We start from the raw sequence: 22,616 nt of genomic DNA, 5'->3' as shown, positions 1-22,616 counted from the left end.
AGAGAGAGAGAGAGAGAGAGAGAGAGAGAGAGAGAGAGAGAGAGAGAGAGAACTTGGAGAGGGGCTTGGCTAGCTACTGTAGGGAGAAGGAAGATACTAATGAGGCCTCATGTACGAGTTACCAATCCACCGGTTCCTCATTTGAGGGATGGGAACAATTTGGGTGCTGTTTTGTTTCAGAAAAGTAATTTTTGTAGTGTGTGTGTGTGTGTGTGTGTGTGTGTGTGTGTGTGTGTGTTTAGAGAAAGAGAGAGAGAGGCTAGAGGTTGAACTTGGGCATCATTCCTCAGGATGCCAGCCAGCCTTTTGGATTTTTGAAACAGTCTTATTGGGGTGGAGCTTGCTGATTAGCCTAGGATGCACAGCAGGGAGTCCTTGGGCTGGCCTATGCCTGCTTCTCCAGCACTGGGAGTATATGTGTATGCTACCACACATGGCAATTTTTCCTGTGGGTCCCGGGGGATGAACTTGGTCCTTTTGTAAGTGCATCACTGAGTTATCTCTCCAGCCCTCATGGTCTGTTTTCTAAAGGCCACTCAGATGGAGACGTGCCAACAATTGTTTATTTTTCCTAAATAAAAGTCCACTGCAAAACAGGAAGCTCAATTTACCTGTGGATTCCATGAAGGAGTTGACGGTGCTTTCTTGACACCAAAGCTGAGCCACCCCAGGAGGCCTGTTGAGATATTTAGATACCCAAAGTTACTTCATTGTCATTTGCCTACCCGTGAACGTCCATGGCAACCCTACACATGTGTGTGTCATTTGGTACTTCGTTTGATATCATGTTCACTGACTTGCACTCTGGGGAGTTTAATCAGGCATTCTAACTAGGCAATCAGAACCCCAGTGTAGTAGATGGGTCCCCAATGACTCAGATGTGAAGCCACACAAAAGAAATGGGTATATTAATAGCCAATTGAGCTTTGTGTAGACCAAAAAAGGTTAAAAAGCTACAGCCCATGCCCTATTGATGCCTTGGATCTAGAACAGATGACATCTTCACAGTGTCACTACACATACTGTACTGTGAGTCATGAACAAAAGGCTAGAATTCCATCTGATGAATGAGAACATTGTTGGCAAGGTAGCTAGAAGGTCAACAGGGGTAAGGTAGGAGGAGATATTCTCTAAGGAAGATGAGATCTTTTTGGCCTACTGGTTCTCAGAAATATTTGCCAATGTAATATAGTAGGAGGATAAGAGAGAGGGGGCTCAGACCTTAAGGAAGTTGCTTATTGGAAAGATGACTTCCTGAGCACCAGAGGATGGGGCAGAGAAAAAGAACAGGAATGGGAAGGCTTGTGGGAAGGGGTCAGGAAGGAAGGGAGGAGGAATCCAAATAGGGGCACTCAAGAGTTCATCTGGATCTTGAAAATTGTTCAGAAAAATGATGGGTGGCTGCACGGGAGACTCTGGGAGCACTGGACCCTGAGCCCTGCTGAATGCTCTGAGATTCCCCCATAAAATCCCACAGCATCCTGTGAAGGATGGAGATATGACCATCCCTATTTCTGCAGGAAAACTAACTTTCAGATGTGCTAGGTAGATTGTCTGGGGTATCATGGGCAATCAAAATCAGATTGAGGATCCCAAACCTGTTCTCTTTACCTAATAGCATCATGGTTTAGTTGAAGTGATCATTTGGCCAAATTAGAGAATATATCATGGGAGGTTGAGGGGAATGAGAATGCTTCAGGCAACAGTTGAGCTCAAGAGCTGCCTAGCAGGCAAACACCATTTTCTTTCAATAATAAGTTTAAAGGAGGACAGATACCATGGTTAAAAAGCAGCAGGATGTGTGCAACCTGGAGATAGAAGAAGTAAATGAGACACTCTACAGCTCTCAGAGTATTGCTAACGCTGCCCGTTGGTAGCCAAGATAGTACAGCACCAGCTACCCCATGGCCTTAAATTCCTGCAAGCATAACTCTTCCATTCAGGGAGAGGCAAGGCTGAGGCTATTGGGTGATGCAGTATAAGCTTGAGGATGAACTTACTCCAGCATCAGGCTTCTGCTAAGAGTGAATGTATCACCAAGGTTCAGACCCTGGACCCAGTGGACTCCTGATTCAAAGAAATCCCCAAAGACTCCATAATCTCTTGTGTTTCCTGAATTTTTGTGAATGCCCAATTCCCAGGTAAAGGGTTAATAAACTGGGGTTGTCACTTAGTGTCCTTCCTACCACCTTCTCCATGCTGCCACATCCCACAGGCTCCACAAAGACCAGATTTGACTAAGGCTGGAAGCAAGCAGGACATGTTGGTCACAGCCCTTTCTGGTCCCACGCAGTTAACCAGCCTCATACCCTGCCCCTCATACAATCCCTGACTCTTCTTCACCCCCAAATACATACCTCCCAACCCTACGGAGCCACATTTACATTTACAATAATGAGAATTGAGAAGTCTTCTATTGGTTCACAAAGTCACTGGGCAGGATAGGGAGCCTCCATGAACAATTTTATTTCTCAATAGATTTAAAAGGAGAAAAAGAAGAATCCACTGCTGATGGCAGGGCTCTACTTCTCCTTCGTTCCCTTTCTCAGCTCTTAACTCTAGTATCTGCAACATCAAACCACTTTTACGGTGAAGGACCTTGACTTTCTACCCTAGTAAAGACTGTTACTGAGTGCTTAGTACATACTAAGCATCACAAGATATTTCTTTCTTATTGACTGGCTGATAAATAAATAAAGCTAACCTTGAAATACGGGTGGAGGCAGGAGTAGAACCAAGATTTCACAGCCTCCAAAGCCCATGAATTTAAAGACAATATGGGCTGGAGACATAGCTTAGTTGGTAGAATGCTTGTCTGTCGTTCACAGGGCTCTGAGTACAATCCTCTGCACTATACAAATAGGGAGTATAGCATCTGCCTGTGATCCCAGCAGCTGGCGGATGGGGACAGGAGGACGAAGGATTCTTAAAGTCATCTTTGCCTATCTAGCAAGTTCATGAGACCTTATTCAAGAAATAGAGAAAGATAGAATGCTCATATGCTCCGTGTGAATTGTGGCAACTGGTGGGAGGGAATGGGAAACTCTGCCGGGAACCTGTGGGCTAGCGGATGTCACCAGCCCCTACTTCAGAAGTGACCAAGCCTTAAGGAGTCTCACATTCATTCTTACAGAGGAAAAACGAAAAGAGACATCAACAGAACTGGAATGAATTAAATTCCCTTAAAAAGGCATAAGAAGTCAAAACAACGATTGTAACTTTTAGCATTAATGGACTGTGTATGTGTATGAAGTTCCCTGAAGATAAGTTACTTTCTATTGTAATCAAACTGTCCAACGGATTAGACACCTGCCACATAAAAGATGAATAAACACTGTCTTGATGTTAGGATGCGTTTGTTTCCTTTATTCAGATATCTTTCATCTACTCAGAGAAGCTGTGGTCAAGTTTAACCTAATGTGACATGCACTGCTAGATGTCTACCATGTGCAAACAGAATAAGCTGCTGCACCTTAAATGTATTCTTAATTATTGTCTTCAAAATTTAACCCTTAATTAAAAAATAGATCTTTTTGTTCATATTTATAAATTGAAATTCTGACTAAGCCACATAAATCTCTCTAGGTCATTTCTAATTTCAAAACTACCATAGCTGCTATGTTCTGCATAAACTTATAACCTCATTGACGTTTCTCTTAAGAGAGTGAAGTATTTAAGGAGAATGTTGATGTATTCAATTGTTTCTCCTTATTCACATGGTTAACAAAAGTGCTCACTTCACACTATTTTTTAGGACATTAAATATTACCACATCTCTACGGTGATAAAAATCAATAAAATATAAGTTAAAAAATGAACAGCTATGAATACTCAAGCTCCATTAAGCGAAGTAAAAAAAATAATTCACCTGAAGCATAGCCATTGGTGTGTTAATCATGCCTGTGACTCCTGTGTCTGGTTCACCCAACATTACCATCAACTTAGTGAAAACCTTAAGGACTCAAGTGCTCTCTCTTGATCATTCTATACTCAATTGACTTCCAAAGAATAAAATGCTGTGAACTATAAAATTATATGCAGGGATGTCTCCTTAATGATTGGTCATCTTCTGCTCAGCAAATTATTACATATTTCTTCTGATCTGGAGCATCTTGACTACTCTCCTGCCCGGGAAGATGCACTGAAGCCTCATGAGCATGTTCAACCATCCCTTTTCTAGGCTACATCCAAATCCTTGAATGTCTGACTTCATATAAAATGAAAGAAGAGAAGAGGGAGAAGGGGGAGGGGAGGCAGGGAGATAAAAAGAAGGGAGAGAAGAGAGAGAAGGAATAAAAGGAAGGAAGAAGAAGGGGAGGGGGAGGAGAGTACAAGAAAAAAGAAGAGAAGGGAAGGGAGGGGAGGAAGAGGAAAACAAGGGGAGAGAAGAAGGGAAGGATGAGGGGAGGGTGGACAGGGAATGAAGGAGCAGAAAGAGAAGGGAGATGGAAGAAAGGGGAATGGGGAGAGGGAGAAGAAAGGAAAAGGAGGGAGAGACACAAGGAATGGGAGGGAAGGGAGGGAATGGAAAAGCCATGTTAAGCACACTTAGCTGGCTGGATTCAACTTTTTAACCCTGAATAAGTAGACCTTTAATAAAAATTACCTTTAGCTTAGAGGAAAATGTGTTCTGAACAACCCCAGGACTTATGAAATGAATTAGAAAAAAATCCAACCCTTGAAGTTGGAAAATTATGAAGAATATAAATTATATCAATTTCCCTCAAACAATTATCTATTATGGATCCAGCTAAAACCTGCTTTAATTAAGACATGCAATTATATAATGCAGGATAGGCTTTTTTTGCATTTTCTTACTGATTGGAATCATATGATTTTATAGCTGGAAGATACTTTCTCCAGATTTTATCAGCCTTCTTCCCCCCCCCCCCCACTCCCTGCAACCAAAGCAACTGCGGACACAGAGCTGAGCACAGGAAGATGATGCGGATTAGAACTCAACTCACGACCTCCTGCTTCCACTGTCACTGTTCCTAAACACTGCATTGCCTTGTTGATTCAGGGACCAAAAAGACGGCTCATGGGAAAGTCCCATGGAATCCGCAGAACAAAATCAAAACAAAACAGATCTGAGGTCTTAGGATCTTTGGGAAGCCTTAAAGGAATGACATACTCATTTCCCAAGTGAGAAGCACAACTGAAAGTAGGAAGCTTCTAGATCCTGAGAGTAGGAGAAGCTGGGAAGGCAGGAGCAGCTGAGAAGGTAGGAGAAGCTGGGAAGGCAGGAGAAGCTGGGAATGTAGGAGAAGCTGAGAAGGAGGAGAAGCTGGGAATGTAGGAGAAGCTGGGAAGCCAGGAGAAGCTGAGAAGGCAGGAGAAGCTGGGAAGGCAGGAGAAGCTGGGAAGGCAGGAGAAGGACTTGGAAGTTAGACAGATATGGACACACAGATGAACTTACATCCACGTGGAGCCAGAGGGCATGCCTCTCACAGACCTCAGCAATCTCATCCAGGGGGTCGAAGGCACCCAGCACGGTGGTGCCAGATGTGGCACAGACAAGAAATGGCACTGCCCCCTGCAGAAAGAAGCCAATCACAGAGAGAATCTTCACCATCTTTGTGAAATCCACCCTGTTGGAAGCTGGTGAACACAGGGGTTATGGATCTGGAGCCAAAAAGGGCCTCTTTGGAGGTAATGGTTGATTCAGTGAGTGTTTGGATACTTTCATACTATGTGGCCTTGGGTCATTATAAAGAGGTTGAGCACAGTGAGAAAATGCTATAATGTGGTCCTCCATTGATCCAGATCAATGGTTAGAGTCAAGATTATTGCTGTCAGTTTCTGTCGGTTGCATTCTGTCTGGTGATGGCCCAGGTCCAAAGTTGATAACCCCACCGGTAATGACAAAATGTCAATCTGGGGGCTTCCTGCTTGCTCTTGAGCAAAGAGCTTGGGCTTCTATCAAGCCTGTATTGCCCCCTCTCACCTAAATAAATAGAGGCAGGACTGGTGGGCAAAATTCTGGCCCCAGGGGTGAACCACACAGGCCTGTCTGCTTATCTAAGTAAATACAGCTGGCAGCCAAAGAAAAAAAATCAAGTGTAGACACAGAACAAGCTGAGAACAGAGAGAAGGAGGCAATGTCACAGGGGAGGGTTGTCCATATGGGGACAGCCCTGGATAAATTCACGGCATGTGATGGGGAGAGGACCTGCCTCATCCTTGTCTCTGTACTCTCCTCATACAGCTGATGCCTGCATCTTGTAAACTGAGCAGATCTCAGTGGACCATGGGCAAGAAAAGGAGATCATAGGTGTAACACAGAGATGAAAAACAATTACAAGCAAGTTAGCCGGTGAACACACCAGCAGGCTTCATGCCAATCAGGTAAGGAAAGGGAGAAAGGGATGTTTCCAAACTTATTAATGCCAGCATGGTGGCAGAGGTGTATTACTTACTGTGACAGAGACAGCTTACAGACAACTGTGGGATTGTGGGTAGCTATGACTCTAGGGTTTCAAAACATTTGAGGAATAAGACACTCCTAACATTTTATTTCCTCTGAAAATTGTTTTACTCTCATTTAGCTTAGAGCTGATTTCCCTCAGTTTTATGGTGAAGTTCATTGTTATCACAATAGAATCTTATCTCCTCGCATGCTGTAGGCACTTGTGTTTGAACCAAACTTATTACAATTTAACTGACCTTTTGACAGAAAGATGTTATTTCTCAATGGAAAGTGGGGCAGAGCAAGGCCACTGGGTCCCACATCCCCCAACTGAGATTCCCAGGAGTCAGAGTGACAGCACAGAATGAATCCAGTTGCCATCTGGGGAGACAGCTGTGACACACAGGGCTGGGTCTACCCCAACCCTTTCAGAGCCAGGCCAGGAGGTGACAGAGCCTCCACTGGGGAACCATGAGCTTGGGGAATTCTTCCCTGTACTCAACCACAATTGATTAAGTCTTTATCATGTCAGTGACCTAAATAGAATGAGAACAGAGTCACATCAATCATGCAAGGCAACATACAAATGTTATTTGCTAAAGACTGTTTTCAGCAGCTTGAATGGTGGGCTCTTCCTCATAAACTGTATGATGCTCTGACAAATTTGCAAAAATGCCTGTAGAAGCCAGCAGAAGAGTCTAATGGGTTATGTTTACCTATCAAATCACGTGCTTTTAATAGGCTCAGAAATCACATGTTTATGTGTGGATTTAACCTTCCCTGTGTTTTTCTTTCCTCACTTCTTGCCATGAACTACAAAGTTCAGGAAACAGTATTGATCGCACACTACCTGAGAGCTGTATTCCATAAGAAAATTTGTCACTTCAAACACTCGTGCTCAAAACTACCTGGAAATATTCAGTGGTCCTGCTCGCTGGGCTGGTCAATAACTACTTTGTTGGTGCCCTGCAGTTTGCACCGTCTTCATAATGGTATCAAGCAAAGGTCACCCCTAAAAGATGTTTTAATGGGTTGTCGTGGCTCAGAGAGTTCATCCCCAGCACAAAAACCGATGCTGATGCTCAGCTCCCTGTGTCTGAAGTAATAAGAAGGAAACACTAAAACACAGACAAGCAGGTCTGAACCACTGAGGTCCACAAAACCTCCCACCATGGGGCATTGTCTCCAAATGGATGTGAGGCTGGTTGCTGGTGAATCCATGCAACGTAGGCACTGACTTCAAAGGAAACTGGGCAGAAACACCAGTGTGTCCCTGCTGCCCTCCTTTTCAATGTGCCTGAAGCAATTTTCACTTTTCACGAACTTCTGTTCTCAGGTTCTCAACTTGAGAATTATGTCAGTTTCCTATACCTGGGGTGTCAAGACAAACCACCAATTGAAGAAGAGAAGTAATGAGTACAGTAGAATCAAAGCAACTATGTTAGAAATATGAATTGTTAATGACACCAACACAGGAGGCTGTGTTTAAGGGAGGGTAGAAAATGATCTCAGAACATTGAGAATTGGTAAATCAGGCAAAACAAGGAAGTGTGTATCCTTCTAGCCTGGGGAAATCATCTCCTTGGGGAAATTAAGTAGTGATGAGGAAGCAGTTTTGTGTGTAGTGGAAAGCCTGCCAATGAGTGAGGGAGGAGAGGAGAGGGAGTTCAAAGTCACCTAAAGAAGGAATGCTCCAGCCAATGATCACTAGGGTAGCCAGATCTGAGAGGTGGGGGTAAGCAGGGCTTGACAGTGGGTGGGTGGATCCCATTGACCAATGTCATCACAGAGGGAGGCAGGGGTGTCTCCACAAGGAAGGACAAAATGTAAAACGTGGAAAGAAATCTTGCTTGAATCCCACGAAGGTAAGCACCACAGTACAGGAGACTCGAGGACAGACAGTGTGGAGGAGACATCAGAGTCTCTCAGCCTCAGTGTGAGCTATAAACCCAGGGACGTGCATGCTTCTCCACATCAACTCAGGGCATCAACGTAGAGGGGAAAGAAGCTGTGGATTAGCAAAAATCTATCTGACCTACCAACCATACATAACATAGCAACCTTATGTGGAGTCTTCCTTAAGTAAGCCAGCTGTTGTTTTTTTTAAAAGTAAAGGGACATTTTTAAGATAGACTGAATATTTGATTATATTAAGTGATTGCCTTTAAATATAATCATAATACTAGTAAATAAGATTGCATCTACTTTACAGATATACACAGATATTTATGGATCAATGGAATGATGCCAGGGGTTTGTGTCAGACAGATCTTGGAGTGGCAGAAGGGGCTGGGGTGAAGGTGGAAGAGAAAGCAGTCTCAGTGAGTGCTGAGTGTGCACGATGAGTACTAAGAGGCGTGCTACATCTGCTCTGTAAATGTCCGAGGCCATTTACAATGAAAAATGTAAAAGAAGAGAGATAAACCGATGGATGGATAGATATATGGTAGATAGATAGATAGATAGATAGATAGATAGATAGATAGATAGATACATAGATACATAGATACATAGATACATAGATACATACATAGATAGATACATAGATAGATGATACATACATACATACATACATACATACATAGATGATAGACAGACAGATAGATAGACAGATAGATGACAGACAGACAGAAAGAGAGGGAGAAGAAAGGAAGAGGGAATGGAAGGGATGGCAGGGGAAGGAAAGGGAAGGGAAGAGCACTGGGTGGCTTGAGAAATGGAGGGAAGGAAGAAAGAACATGACCCATGCAAGCAGGATACTCGGCATCCACAACCATTGAGCATGCCTAGCATCATACAAGTTCTTTTCAACAGGAAATTGGGCAGGAAAAGATGAAAGTAAACCTAGAAGGAAGCATCTGAGGTTCACTGTAAAAAAAAGACAAAACTAAACAAAACACCTGACAGTATTTTGGAGAATTTTACCTAAAGTGAGAGTGTGACATGTGAACCCCACAGACAATGATCATGTCTACACAGTATTAAGATGTTAATTAAAAAGATACATGTAGGTTTGAGGGCGCACATCTGAAGGCAATGCACCTACAATAATCACAGACTTTAAGTATAGACTCTAAAGCCAGCAAGATGGCTCAGAGAACAAAGACACCTGCTTCCAAGCCTGAAAAATCTAAGTTCATTCCTCAGAACCCACATGGTGGAAGGAGAGATCCAGCTCTCAAAAGCTGTCCTCTAACCTCCCTGTGTGAGCCATGACATGCACCCCCTCCCCTCCAAATAAATAAAATGTAATATTTAAAAAGTTTAGCATAGACTGTGGACCAACTACAGTAATTTAGAATATCCCAAGGTGAAGTAATGTTATGAAATCTGAAAAGATGAATATAACAGCAGAAATACAATATTAAGGCTTAAAGTAATGAACGCATCCATCTTCAAGTGCAAACGCCTGTGAGAATAGACCATTTGCCTAAACTACCTGTTTAAAGCATAGCTGTAGCTCCATAGCAGTTGAGGAGGGGGAGGGTAGAATGGGAGGAAACAGTGGAAAGACAGCATAGGTGCAACAAAGCGTTTGGGCCCAAGAAGTAATCAGTGAACAGAGCAGCCAGGAGCACTTTCAGAATCCTGTGTCAAGGCCAGCCTTGCTGGGTCACAGCAGAAAAGCATGGTCAGACTTCCTCTATTCAAGCAGCTCAGAAAGGCAAAACATTCTGGCACAGAAGCGTTACTGCAAGCAATCCCCCAAACGAGGACAGGGAGAGATGGAGACCCACCCTAAAAGCTTTGCAGATATGTGTGTTTGAGCGTCCAGGAGGAAGAGCTATATAGGAAACTGGATACTGGAATTCTTCAGGAAGACTCGATAAAACTTTAGGGACAATCGAGCCAAGAATCCCAAATATCATGACACCAGTGTTGACAGACTCCAGCCACCCAGGAATGAGAATGACTGAGAATGTGGAGAGCCAGGCACCAGGAAGTAGGACGGATGTGAAACAGCTACCGAGGTTTCCTATTTTAACCACAGCACACTCTTCTCTCACCTCCTCATAGAGTGCTGCTGGTGGTCTGCATTCTCTCCACTACTCTGCCTGGTAGGCAGATGCCCTCCCCACCCCCTTCTCATCTCTCTCTCATTCTCACCTCTTTTCTCGCTTGCCAGATTCGTTTCTCCAGCTCCTCAGGTATCATTTTACCTCTGAGGGATAGAGTTAAGACATTGAGTTATGCCCGGTCTTTAACAGGCAACAGAAGTGCTTTTAGATGGCCAAGTTTCTTCCTTCCACCCGCGACCTCTACCCATGAGGCTTCTGCCCCTGCCCCTGCCCCTGTCCCGTTACCTTCCATCTGTTTCCACAAAGTACACATTCTGGGTGCCAATCCCAAGGAAGGAGGCCGCTTTCTTCATGGAGTAATGACACTGAATTAGAGGGTGAGGGGGAGACAGAGATGAATACAGAGTATGGAACATGTATTATTTATTATCTAAACCACAGTGTGTCTTTATAGTGCAGCACAATCTTTGGAACATGATTGCATAGAAGAAAAAGAAAATCATAATTGAACTGAGCTGTTTAATGAGTGGCAGAGACCGTTGACTTTAGGGTCGGAGAAAGACATGGGTTAACATGTGAACCCAGCTTAATTCATGGCACAAACGTGGTTACTGGAGGCTCTTGGCATCTGTAAGAATTTAAAAAGTTGCTATTGACACTGCTATTATGGGGGAGCTCATGGAAGCTTAAAATCTAGTCTACTCCAACTAGAAACCCTCTGAGGAGAGACAAGATGCTACCTCAAAAGTGATAAGAGAAGGTTTAATTATTTCCTGGGGAAAAATGATGGATTTTAACATTGGTCAGACTATTGACCAATTTTATGACATGGAGAACAAGGCTGAAATTAGACCTGTGGGAATATGGCTAACATCCCATGAACCAAAGTGACCCCCTAGGTAATAACTGTACTCCAGCACGATGTGAATGAGGTCAATAGTTGGTTCTGCAGATGTAGCCTATCTCTTGTTGACAAACACTGGCAAGATGGAGACAGTGAGCTTCCACCCTTACCACTCAAAGCCTACAACATAATTACATTCAGACATTGAAGATGCTGTTCTTTGTGTGAAGGGGGACAGGTGGCCAATTCATTTCTTTTTCATGCCAGAAAAACAAAGGTGATAAGGAACATTATTGTAAAAAAAATAGCTTTAATTTGTAGGGATGAATGCATTAGAAGAATAGTTGTGCCTTCACACTTAACTTGATATATTCCCTCAAATGTGGTCATTTTTTTTCTCCTTTTGTCAAATGGGAAGTTCTTTTTCTAAAACTCTATAAAAATAAAATGCAGAAGGAGTCATACCATCAGGAAAAATGAGACCATCCTAAATAATTAATTTCCAAATATCAAGCAGGACACATCCCATGTGCCCACAGGATGCATTTATTTCAGGGTGTCACAGAACATATGCATATCGGACGGCAATAATTGTACACAAAAAATGTAATTAATGTCTACTGGCTGCAGCTGCCTGTGCTGGCTGGAGGTAGCATGCCTGCCACAACGAAGGTGACATAGCCAAGGTGAATTATTTCTCACCAGAGATGTGGGCTCTGCCAGCCGAACAGCTATTGATTTCCTAATGATAAATGCTAGCCTGCCTCCAGTGACGTCTGACTGTAAGGAAAAGCACAGCCCTTTCCCCACAAGCAACAGCACACTCCTCCAACCAATGCTCTGCTGGCAAAAATCTAGACTCAGAATCAGAAGAAAGGTCATGGAGTTAGCGTCCAGGACGTCAGGGCCAGAAACAACCCGGTATCACCCTCAAATGCAGAGCAACAATTTTTTTTTAATGTCTGCCAACTAAAAGCCAGAAATCTAAGAGTTTTGGAGAAGGGCCCTGGAAGTGGAAAGAGAACAGTGACACTTCACATAAATTGACTAGTTAATGGGAAGAGAAAACCTAGATGGCTTGACCTGAGAAGTAATAACTGCATTCTGAAGTAAACGGCGGTTGTTTCCATGACTGACCAAAGATAAATTGGACATTCTAAAACCCAGACTCCCCATAGGCTTTGTAAATCTACAGACGGCATACCCACCCCAGTGGGTACCAGTTTCCACGAAGATGAAACAATAAACAAGCTCCAACATGAAAGTCAGCCCCGAGCTGAAGTTTCACTTTCTGGATCTTGTGAGGATGCTTTTCTGTGACCTGGGATATTTTCCCTGTGATCTTGGCTCTCAGGACGAATTGCTGATTTCACCTTGGTGTTTGTTGTGTCCAGAATACAGTGGGTCTAGGGCTAACTAATTTGATGCTCAAATTTTCAAGTAGGGAGAGCAGAATTTATCAGTATTATCCTTTCAGGGAGGGAGAGCAGAAGCACTCTGGTGATTTCTCCAAGATCATAAAATTAGTCCCATTCCTAATGATGGGTCCACCATGATGGACGGCCTTCACCTTCATGATCTATACTACATCTTAAAGGGCACTTGTTTTCCTGTTGGGAAGGCCTGGGATCCATCCCGTTCCAGGTCAGGGCCTGCTCAGCAGCTATTTCCTCTGAATGAAAACATTCCTGGAAGGCTCAGGAAGTAAGGAAGACCAACAAGACTCAGGGAGCTCCTGAAACTTAGGAGACTCGTGAGGCCCCTCTTCATCAACTGTTGCCAGGAGAAGAAATTCTTCAGGCAGCTGAATCACTTGACAGTCAACCCCAGGGTTTCTGCTTTCATGAGTCCCACCATGAGTCCCATGCTGGACTGGCTTTTCAAATGCTGTTGACTTTGGGGTACCCATGCTCCTGGATGCAACACCCTATCCATCACCCACACTCCTTTAAGTAACCCCAGTAAGTTCACTGGTTCACTGGAGAGACTATGTGGCGTTGTTTCTTTGCTGTGTCATACATGCCCTATCTGGGGTGGGTAGATGTTTGGTCACTGTTCCTCAGGGGCAGTAGCTCACTGGGGAAGCACTAAGGCACAGGGCTGAAGGAGGACCAGCTCTGAGTCAAGCATCCTACATCTCTCACTTTCTTCCCCAGTGCCAGCCATGCTTAGGAGGAACTAGTTGGGTCACTGCCTGGAAGGTAACAGTTTCTTTTTTACCCTCCTCGTCTTGTAGTGCCAGACAATGATCTCTGTTTTGTGTTGGTTCTAAAAATAATCTGCTCTGCTCATAAACCTCAACAACCCATGATCACTATGTACTGAAGACACTCATAGCAAAGTACTCATCCAGTCTCAAAAATAAAACTTTACTACTTCTCTCCAAATGTCTCCTTTTCTTTGATCTCCTTTCAGTACTGGAAAGGATACTGTGGATTTAGTGACAGCTCAGGAGTCTACTGTGATGATCTTGCTGGTAGATAGCAAGAGGCAAATTACAGACAAAGAGGAGAGTATGCAAAAATACCTTCTGTGCTAGACATATGCATTCTGTAACCCAAGGTGCAAGACAGGGATGCAGGGAGGTGGGACAAGGTGAAAACAGAAAAGAGACTGATGGAGCCATGGAAGGATGTGGGCTGCTGAATACCTACTAACTAAACTCCTAAAAGCAAACAATGATGTACAACTAACGACTACCCTAGGCCTTGAGAACTTCACTAAACACAACATTGAGTAATTCTTTTTTCTAACTAAATAGTGGGTCGATTTGTTATAATAAGCAATGAAGGGGTGGTCATTAAAATAGAAATGAAAGAAATGCATATGCTCTGACTCCAGCAGGAAAAGGAAGAAACTGTGGGTAGCATGGGGATGAAAAGGTTGACTCTATGAATGTATTCTCAAGCCAAAGTGAGCTTGCAGAGATGGGATTCACACTTGTTCGGTTTTCTGGACCCAATTTCTGCTGGCATGTCAGCCATCCATGCTCCTGGGAGACTGGAAAGATCACTTAGTTCTGGCTTCATAATAACATGAGAATCCAGTGTCTTCTCACCCCCTTCACCTGGACTACTGGTCAACCCCATCACTATCTTCCTTCTCAACCTCCATCGAACTTCTTCCCTTTTCTGGGGCATCTCTTCCAGAAAAAGACTCTAGTAAAGAAGTATTAAACCAAGTGAAGATGGAAAGTGCAAAAAGACATGGGATAGAAGACAGAAACAGGATTTCATCAGCCTGCCCAGGGGATGAAGCAGGACCGTAACTCCAAAGACTTGAGTCCCTAAGTCTGAAATAGTTGGAGCTGCCTCAGAGAGAGGGGAACTGTATCCCATAATAATCCTATGAGTAAGTATTTTCACAGTTCCAGACATCCTTCTCTGCCTACAGAAGACACAGCTTATGAAGAGGTAAGATGCTGACAGCGAGGTACCCCTCAGGTGAGAGTCTTCAAAGGGGCCTGCCACCCTCCCTCCTGCTCTCCTGTCAATGCAGAGCTAGCCAGAGCCAAAGGCAGGAGGAAAACACAGCACTTGGCTAGGGTCCTTTCTGCAGAGGACCCCTCAAGGCACAAACTCTTGCTAAAATAAACTAACGTTTTTCTCTTAGAAAAAAAAAATGAATGGAAAGCCCAAGTGGAAGTCACAGACAATGTTCAAATTTTACTTCATTTTTGTTGTTGTTGTTGGTGGTGGTGGTTTTGTCTTGTTTTTGTTTTTGTTTGTTTGTTTGTTTGTTTTTCTATTTTAAGTAGGATAAAAAGTAACAAGTCTCCTCTTGACATTTTCATACATGCTCTCTTTTGGCAGGTCTTATTCCTCAACCCAGCTCCTCCTCACACGTATAACCTCCATCCCACGCTTACCTTTCCAGGCCTAGTGATACACTTTCCACTTTCAAGTCACATGTGTGTGTGCCCTGTCTTGTCTGACCTTGGAAACTAAATAAAACCAGGCCTGGTTAGTACTTGGATAGGAGGCCACTGCAAGTTTTTGATGGGATAGCTAGAGCTCCTGACCTGGGAATGAACAGAGGTTTCCACTGGAAATACACAAAAGTAGAACACAGTGTGTAGGACTCTTTCTGATAAGACTGCTCTTAATTTATACCTATCTCACTGGGGCTGGCTCTTTCTCTTCCCATTGACAATGGCTACTTCCTTTTCTAATATGGGCCAGATTCCACTTTACAGGCAATAACCCATTCAGTCTTTGCAATCATCTACTCTTTGGTGAGCACTGTGTGGCTGTTGGATTGCTTTTGTGGGTCCATTTGCTCAGGAATCCTTGACTCCAGACCCTTTGTAAGGAGACCTTGCATAAGTTCACTCAGCTCAGATTCCACTTTCTTGACATTTGGATCTGGGTCTGAGCGTTGTCTTGCTTTTCTACAAAAATGAGCCTGGAATGACAGTGTACCAGTCTGACTCTAGAACTCAGTGGGTGGTATGTCCCCAGTTTTCTCAGGGAGTGCTCGCACTGCCTGTTGGAGTGCACTGTGCACAGGACACACAGGGTGGAAAGAGGTCCCTAGGACCACTCAGCTAGGCCACTCCTGTACCGGCCATGGGAAAGAGCCCAGCCATGAATGTCACAACTTTCCAAGTGCTGGGAGGCTTAAAATTGGTGACACAGCTGTAGGTCTAGGCTGCTGGATTTTGGGGGTAATTTGAGACAAATGCCAACTGATAGACTATTTTACAAACTAGGAAAGCAAAGCACAGAGGTGGTGATCACCTTTGCTAAGGTCACTCGGATAATATGTGCTGAAAACTGGACTCAAATCTGGCCTAGTTCAATGTCCATGCACTCATCCTCACCCTCACCTTATACTTCAGGGGACAGAGAAATAAGATGCAAGAACTTGGGTGTCACTGGGTTATATGTGTGTGTATCACTTTATGTTTGCCTCTGTGTGTGGTGTGTGTGTGTGTGTGTGTGTGTGTGTGTGTGTGTGTGTGTGTGTGACATCAGTGGCTACTGAATCCCCCTGCCTTCCTCTATATCTTTTAAAGAAAGATAAAAATCCCTTACACTACTAATTTTGCAAGGAATTGGGTATAGAGAATACATCTGATACCAGTTCTGATCTGAGTTCTGATAAAGCAAGACATAAGGAAAGATTCACAGAGAGAGCTAGCACTTGAAATGAAATCTACTGCACACACACACACACACACACACACACACACACCCCTTGCTGAGTTCATATATTGTTGTGCATATGTACGTATGTTTAGTGATGACCACTGAGAACCAGCTAACCCATTAGGGGCTTTGTCCCTAAAGAGGACTGATTCCTCCTCTCTCAGAAGCTATTAACTACCTACAGCTCTTCATCCAGGGGTGGGGTGTTGGCAGATTTCTCCCATCCATATTGACATGTCATGATGTTGTCATGGTGAAGATCTTGTTAAGATTTCAAGGGTGCAGCTCCCTATTATGTGTAGGAGATAACGATCTATGGCAGACATCCTGATCCTCTGGCTGTTGCAGTCTTTCCACCCCTCTTCCGTGATGCTCCCTGAGCCTCAGGTATAAGGGTTATGGTAGGTAGAAGTGCATTCATTGGATATGGCACCCTGTGGTCAGACTACAAAGTTAAATGAAGTTGCTATACCAAAACTGAGTGGCCAGGGGTCATAAAACCAGAATAAAATCTGACTTCCCTTTGAAATAAAATGATACATCATATGTAAGTATATCGATCACACATAGATAGGATAAAAATCACAACAGGAATCCTTAGGCAAATGAACCCTCTTAACTAATACATTCTCAAGAGGAAAAATGTATCTAACATTAAAAATGATGCTTTACCTCTGCCGATGTGAAAAGGATTAATCGGGGCAAACCAGACAGGCCCTTCTCCTTAACATCAGGGTAATATCTATATCTAGCTAAATTCATTGCACACATATTGGACACTGAGCCACCTGCAAAGACAAAATTTAAATGTCAAACTTACAGCATGAAGTTTTAACACCCAAAGAAACAAATAAACTGGGAAGCATTGGACAGTTAGGACTACCCTGTCTAACAAAAGCTCACTGTGAGAGTCACCCAAACACCCCAAATGTCCCATTTATACTCTCCTGGATGTCTACAATTTCTAAACTTTTTTTCTCAGAAAATAAGGAAATTTAGGCCTATCCTTTTGGCTTAGGACTTTTTTTTTTTTTTCAAACTAAAACTTTCAGCCTTTGAGCCTGAATTTAGGAGGAGCATCCAAAGTTGTGTTGTTTATAACACCCTGTCTGTCACCCTGTCTGTCACCTCTTTGTGAAACTGAAATGGAAATGCATGCTCATCTCCAGTCCTAGAAAAACAGTGTAGAATAAGCCAAGATGGTTTGGAAATCTTCTGAAGAAACATTGCCTGAAAAACATAGAGGACTTAGAAGTATCTTTGCAAGCTCCCGGCAGCTGAGGAATTCCTTTGTGCTAGTTAAAAATCTTAAGTGTAGATATGCAAATCCTAAATTGTAGACATCTCATTTGTTAAGTATGCATATCATGACCTAGCATTTATGCAAATTTCAATCACATTATGAAAAAGTGTTGGCTCCATGGGAAGCCAACTTTTGGGTCATGTGCATGTCTGCAAGGAGAGGTTCCTCAACTGAACAGATGTTTAGGTGCTCCAAGTGGAAGGGTGATGGAGGTCACCAGTGGTACTCACCTGGGTTAAATATTCCATCCCCTTCTTTCCAGCCAACAAATTCAATCATTTTCTTCAGAACCGCCTCTTCCACTAACAGAAACACTGGGGACACCTCATACGTATAACTAGACAGATATAAAAAACACTTCACTTCTATGACTAGAGTCAAAACATCCCTTTGAGGTCCCGAGAGAAATGCACAGAGAGAGTTCCATGAAACCCAATGGTTGCCAAGGAACCTTCAGGAACCTTCAATTCCATGAGGGCAGAAGAGGGAAGATTATCATCTGTGTGTCAGCCGTGGGAATTGGCCATTTCTTTGCTTGGATGCTTAGTAAGTTGGCTGCTGATACTAACTAAAGAGAAGCTATTGTCTTGGTAGCCGTGTTTTTCTAGGTCATTACCACAAGCACACTTTCTCTACATGGGGGCTCTGTGTCTTGAACATGGCTTCTTGCGCCACATTAGCTATATCTGCACATGTAGGAAGTGTTCTATGAGTATCTCTCATTGTGTGATGGTTTTACTGTCCTGATTTCCTGCTCTAAGTTGCGGTGCCATCATCAGAGAGCCTTGCTATGGCGATCTTAGCTGAAGGCACTACCTTATAGCCACACTTCCTGTGGTATCTACTCTTTATATCTGGTCCTTGTAGAGATTTCTCTGGGGTCACTGAAGATTGTCACTGAGCCTGTATGACAGTCTGACTTGAAGTCTTGCCCCTCCCTGCATGCTTTTCCCTCACTCTCCAGTCCCTCATGTTGATCCCAATTCCAGTACCTCAAACTCCATCAGCTATAATGCCTGGTTATGTAACATGTAAGTATCTTCTCTCTCTAGATAACTGAGTGGCCCCCAACCTCCTTTATAATTAGGTGATTACAATAAATAGGATCTGAATAAATGTGTACTCCAATATGTAGGCTAAGCAGATGTGTTTAAATTTCTAGTTGTGGAATTTTTTTTTTTTTTTGATATGAGGATTTTAACATCTGGAAGGGACAGCTTTGCAATAAAGGCAAAAGAACCAAACACCCACTATGTAGTGTCTACCTGTGTGCCAAGCACTCTACAGGTGTTGGATTCTCTTAAACATAAGACAGGCTAAATTTCCAACCATGGTGTGAAACCAGTTTACACACACAGAAAATGTTAAAGGCTGTATGTTTATGGGGAGCTGAAATAAAGATAAAATAATCACTCAATTTGTTGTAAACCTATTACTAAAAGTTAGATCAACTCTACACTGGTAATGGCCGTGCAGATGGAGGAGGGAGGTATAGAATGCACAAGGGGTAGGCACAGTATGAGTGGATGGTCCAGTAGGGCAGCAATTTAACACATCATAGACCTCTAAATGTGCCAAGTTAAATAACTCAAGTAAGGAGTTGTAAAACTCTGCGAGGAGAGATCTGAAGAGTGAAACTTGGCTGTCCTTTCTGACGATCTACTACTGATTCTTCCACCCCCCAGAATCCAGTTCCTGTGTCTGCCCTGCGTGGAGGCACTGTCATGTCCATGACTTCACCCTGACATCTATATCAGTAATCCAGGAACTGCCAGTCTTCACCTTGGTTATCTACTCAATAATGCACTGTCCTGGACACATCCTCTTCCATGGCTTCCATACCTATACTCTTGACTATCCCCTCCTCCCTCCCTCCATCTTGGCTGATTCTCACCCTCCTAACAATTAAAGGTTAGGTATCTTCAAGTCTTGCTCCCAAGGTCCTGAGTCCTGTTCTCTCTTCACTCTGTCTTTTGTCCTTAAGATGTGGTTTTCCACACTGGCTGCTCACTGAAGCTATTAAGCCTGCACAGCATGTGCATGCCATTAGTGTGCTTGAACCCCAGGGGTCCTCGGGTTAATTTCAAGTGGGAATCACTAGCTTGGGGAAGCTCATCCATTTCCACTATTTAACCATTCTTCCCCTACTCTCTTTCACATTTACACATTTTTAAATTCATATCAGAATTCCAGGCCCAGAGATCTCTCAGTGTGGTTGACTGTCTCGAAGTCATTGCAACTTTTAAGGCCCACAACTGAAGTGGAGATTTTGACATTGCCTCATCTACTACAGTTGAAAGCTGGTGTTCTCTTCCAGTGTTCTGTACTGCCCTACAGGACAGCCGTGAACCCAGCCACAAAGGAGGGAAGCTTAGGCAGCAGCTAAGAAATCTCTGTCTGAGCCTCACTTCCAAGATCCAACACTTAACCACCCCTTTGCACATTAGCTTCTAAGTGTGTGTACAGATGTATATGAATGTTGCTGTGTGTGCAGAGATACACATACACACATGTGCACATGCTCAGGGAGGCCAAAGGTGCTTTGGGGGACAGGGTCTCTCACAGGACCTGGGCTTGGAATATGACTATACTGCCTGCTCACCAAGTGCCAGGGATTCAGCTCCCTCCACCTTCTCATTGCTGGGATTACAAGTGGGTACTGAGGCTCAACTCAGGTCCTCATGCTTGTCTACGAAGCACTATAATGATGGAGCCCGGCTTCCACGCTTTGTCTTCTAAACATGCTTTTTTCCCTAGTCTTTCCACTTCCTCTTCATTCAGAATCCAAACTGCTACCATCTCTCATTTGGCAAAGGAAATATACTCTACATTTATCCCATCTAGTCTACTCCGATATTTCAGTGTGTTCGTGTGTGTGTGTGTGTGTGTGTGTGTGTGTGTGTGTGTGTGTACTATAATGGGCACATGGAGATCAGAGGATAATCTTTCCGTATTCATCCCCTCCTTCCACTTTGAGACAATGCAGCTTAAGCCAGGCTCATTGGCCCAGGAGTTTCTGGGGATTTTCTTGTCTGCCTTCCATTTCCCATGTATGTGCTGGGTTCTAGACATTTGTGTTACTGCATCTGCTTTTATGTGAGTTCATAGATTCTGAACTCAGGTAGTCAAGCTTATCCACTGAGCCCTCTCCCTTCAGCAAAAATTTTTTGACAACAAATGTCACCAAATAACATTGACTTTCAAGGACTTCTTTCCAATGTATGTGGAATGATTTAAAAGCATGTTTCATAGGCTCAACATGGTTCTTCTCTCAGTCTCTTTGGTCTTGTTTTCCACTATAATCCCTGTCACTCTGTCAGCTACACCCACACTGACCTTTCAACATAGAGTGGTATGCCGCTGCCTCCCACCACAGGACCTTTGTATATGCTGTTCTCGCTGTGGCATGCTGCCTCTTACCACAGGGCCTTCATGCATGCTGCTCCCACCACTTGGAATGTGTCCCTCTCAATTTCACAAGCTTAACTCGTACCCATCTTTCTTGTAGCTGTCACCTTTTCCCAGAGACTTCCCTGGGACTAACTGGGAAACATTCCTCCATTCATGTTTATAGTATAACACACCTGTCTCTCAAGTATGAATTTGGATTTTATATTCATTCACATTAAAGCCATTTAGTACATGTCTTTCTTTTACCAGACTTTATCCTTTCTAAGGTAGGGGTGTGTGTGTGTGTGTGTGTGTGTGTGTGTGTGTGTGTGTGTGTGCATAGATCAAAGGACAACCTTGGGCATGGTTCCTTAGGAGCCATCCACTTGTTGTTCCAGGCAGGATCTCTCACTGGCCTAGAGTTCACCAAGAAGGCTAGTCTGGCTAGCTGTGAGCCTCAGGGATCCTCCTGTGCCTGCCTCCCAGAGCTAGGATTACAAGAGTGTATAGCATCAGACTTGGGTTCTGAGGTCTTCATGCTTGCCAGGCAAGCACTCTCCCAATTGAGCCATCTCCTTGGCCCAAGGCTTGTTTGCATTCTGCCTCTAATATGTAGCATAGACATGGCTTCTTGTGCAGGAGTTAGTGGAGAATTGCTTAACTAGTTTTCTCCTCTGATTGATTTGTATGCCTGGCATTATCTCACAGCTCTACCTGTCAAAAGCACCTCCTCCAATATGGCTTGGAGTCTTAGGACTATAACATTTCTAATGGTTAGATTTTGCAAAACAAATCATTACAGTGAAATTCACAAAACAAACCTTCACAGAGTTAACATCCATCTCTAATCTCCAGTCACATGGTACTTACATGCTTGGATTAAGTGCCTCTGTTATAATCCGGGCTGCCAAGGAGTAGTAATCAAGGCCAGCATACAACTGGTTGAAAAATCTCGGATGGTCTGTAAATGGAAAACAAAGTACTCACTTACACAGCAATGGAGCACCAATGGCTCTTTCAGATTAGGAGAGCAGCTGGCCACAAAGGTCAGCACAGTGTGATTCCACTTACAGGACCTTCAGAATCAGCATAGACACCTGTAGAATAGAGGGAAGGATTTGCTGCATCAAGAAACTATTCAGCTGGGCAAGGGCACAAGGGGCCTCTGGGTTCTAGAAATGGTTTGAGCCTCTTCTGATCCATAAGCTGAGAGAGTCATATTTGTGTACCTTATTATACATAATTACATTTCAAGTATTTTAAAAATCCTCAGCATATATACAAGGAAAAGTGTTGAAGCTCCTTTTCTGTGTGTGCATTTGTACATATATTCATGCATGTGTGTGTGCATATATGTATGTGTGTGTTCGCATAGGTCAGAGGTTGGCAGCATCTGTCTTTCTTAGTTTTTCTCCACCTTAGTCTTAAGAGGGAGTCTCTCATTCAGCCTCAAGCTTGCCTACTCAGCTAGACTGGCTGGCCAGTGGGGCCATGCGATCCA

General features: G+C 43.6%; 1 protein-coding gene and 1 long non-coding RNA gene across 2 annotated transcripts in view; one reads left to right on the top strand and one right to left on the bottom strand.

The window, feature by feature from the left end:
• Gadl1 (glutamate decarboxylase like 1) overlaps positions 1-22,616 on the bottom strand; it is a 159,035-nt gene that overhangs the window by 127,750 nt on the left and 8,669 nt on the right. The window contains exons 3-9 of the mRNA XM_059267166.1: positions 21,986-22,076; positions 17,956-18,062; positions 17,095-17,210; positions 10,714-10,793; positions 10,517-10,571; positions 5,420-5,536; positions 612-676 (exon numbers count right to left, since the gene is read on the bottom strand). Of these exons, the coding sequence (XP_059123149.1) occupies positions 612-676; positions 5,420-5,536; positions 10,517-10,571; positions 10,714-10,793; positions 17,095-17,210; positions 17,956-18,062; positions 21,986-22,076 (631 nt within the window). The remainder of the gene's footprint in view (positions 1-611; positions 677-5,419; positions 5,537-10,516; positions 10,572-10,713; positions 10,794-17,094; positions 17,211-17,955; positions 18,063-21,985; positions 22,077-22,616) is intronic.
• LOC131915501 (uncharacterized) lies at positions 1,060-3,348 on the top strand. The gene is made up of 2 exons (XR_009380346.1): positions 1,060-2,141; positions 3,134-3,348. It is a non-coding gene; the product is annotated as an uncharacterized LOC131915501 (long non-coding RNA).

The sequence above is a fragment of the Peromyscus eremicus genome, chromosome 7 (genome assembly GCF_949786415.1).
Source record: "Peromyscus eremicus chromosome 7, PerEre_H2_v1, whole genome shotgun sequence".
Lineage (NCBI taxonomy): Eukaryota > Metazoa > Chordata > Mammalia > Rodentia > Cricetidae > Peromyscus > Peromyscus eremicus.
The sequence above is the reverse complement of the archived record's forward strand: the minus strand, read 5'-3'. Positions and strand labels throughout refer to the sequence as shown.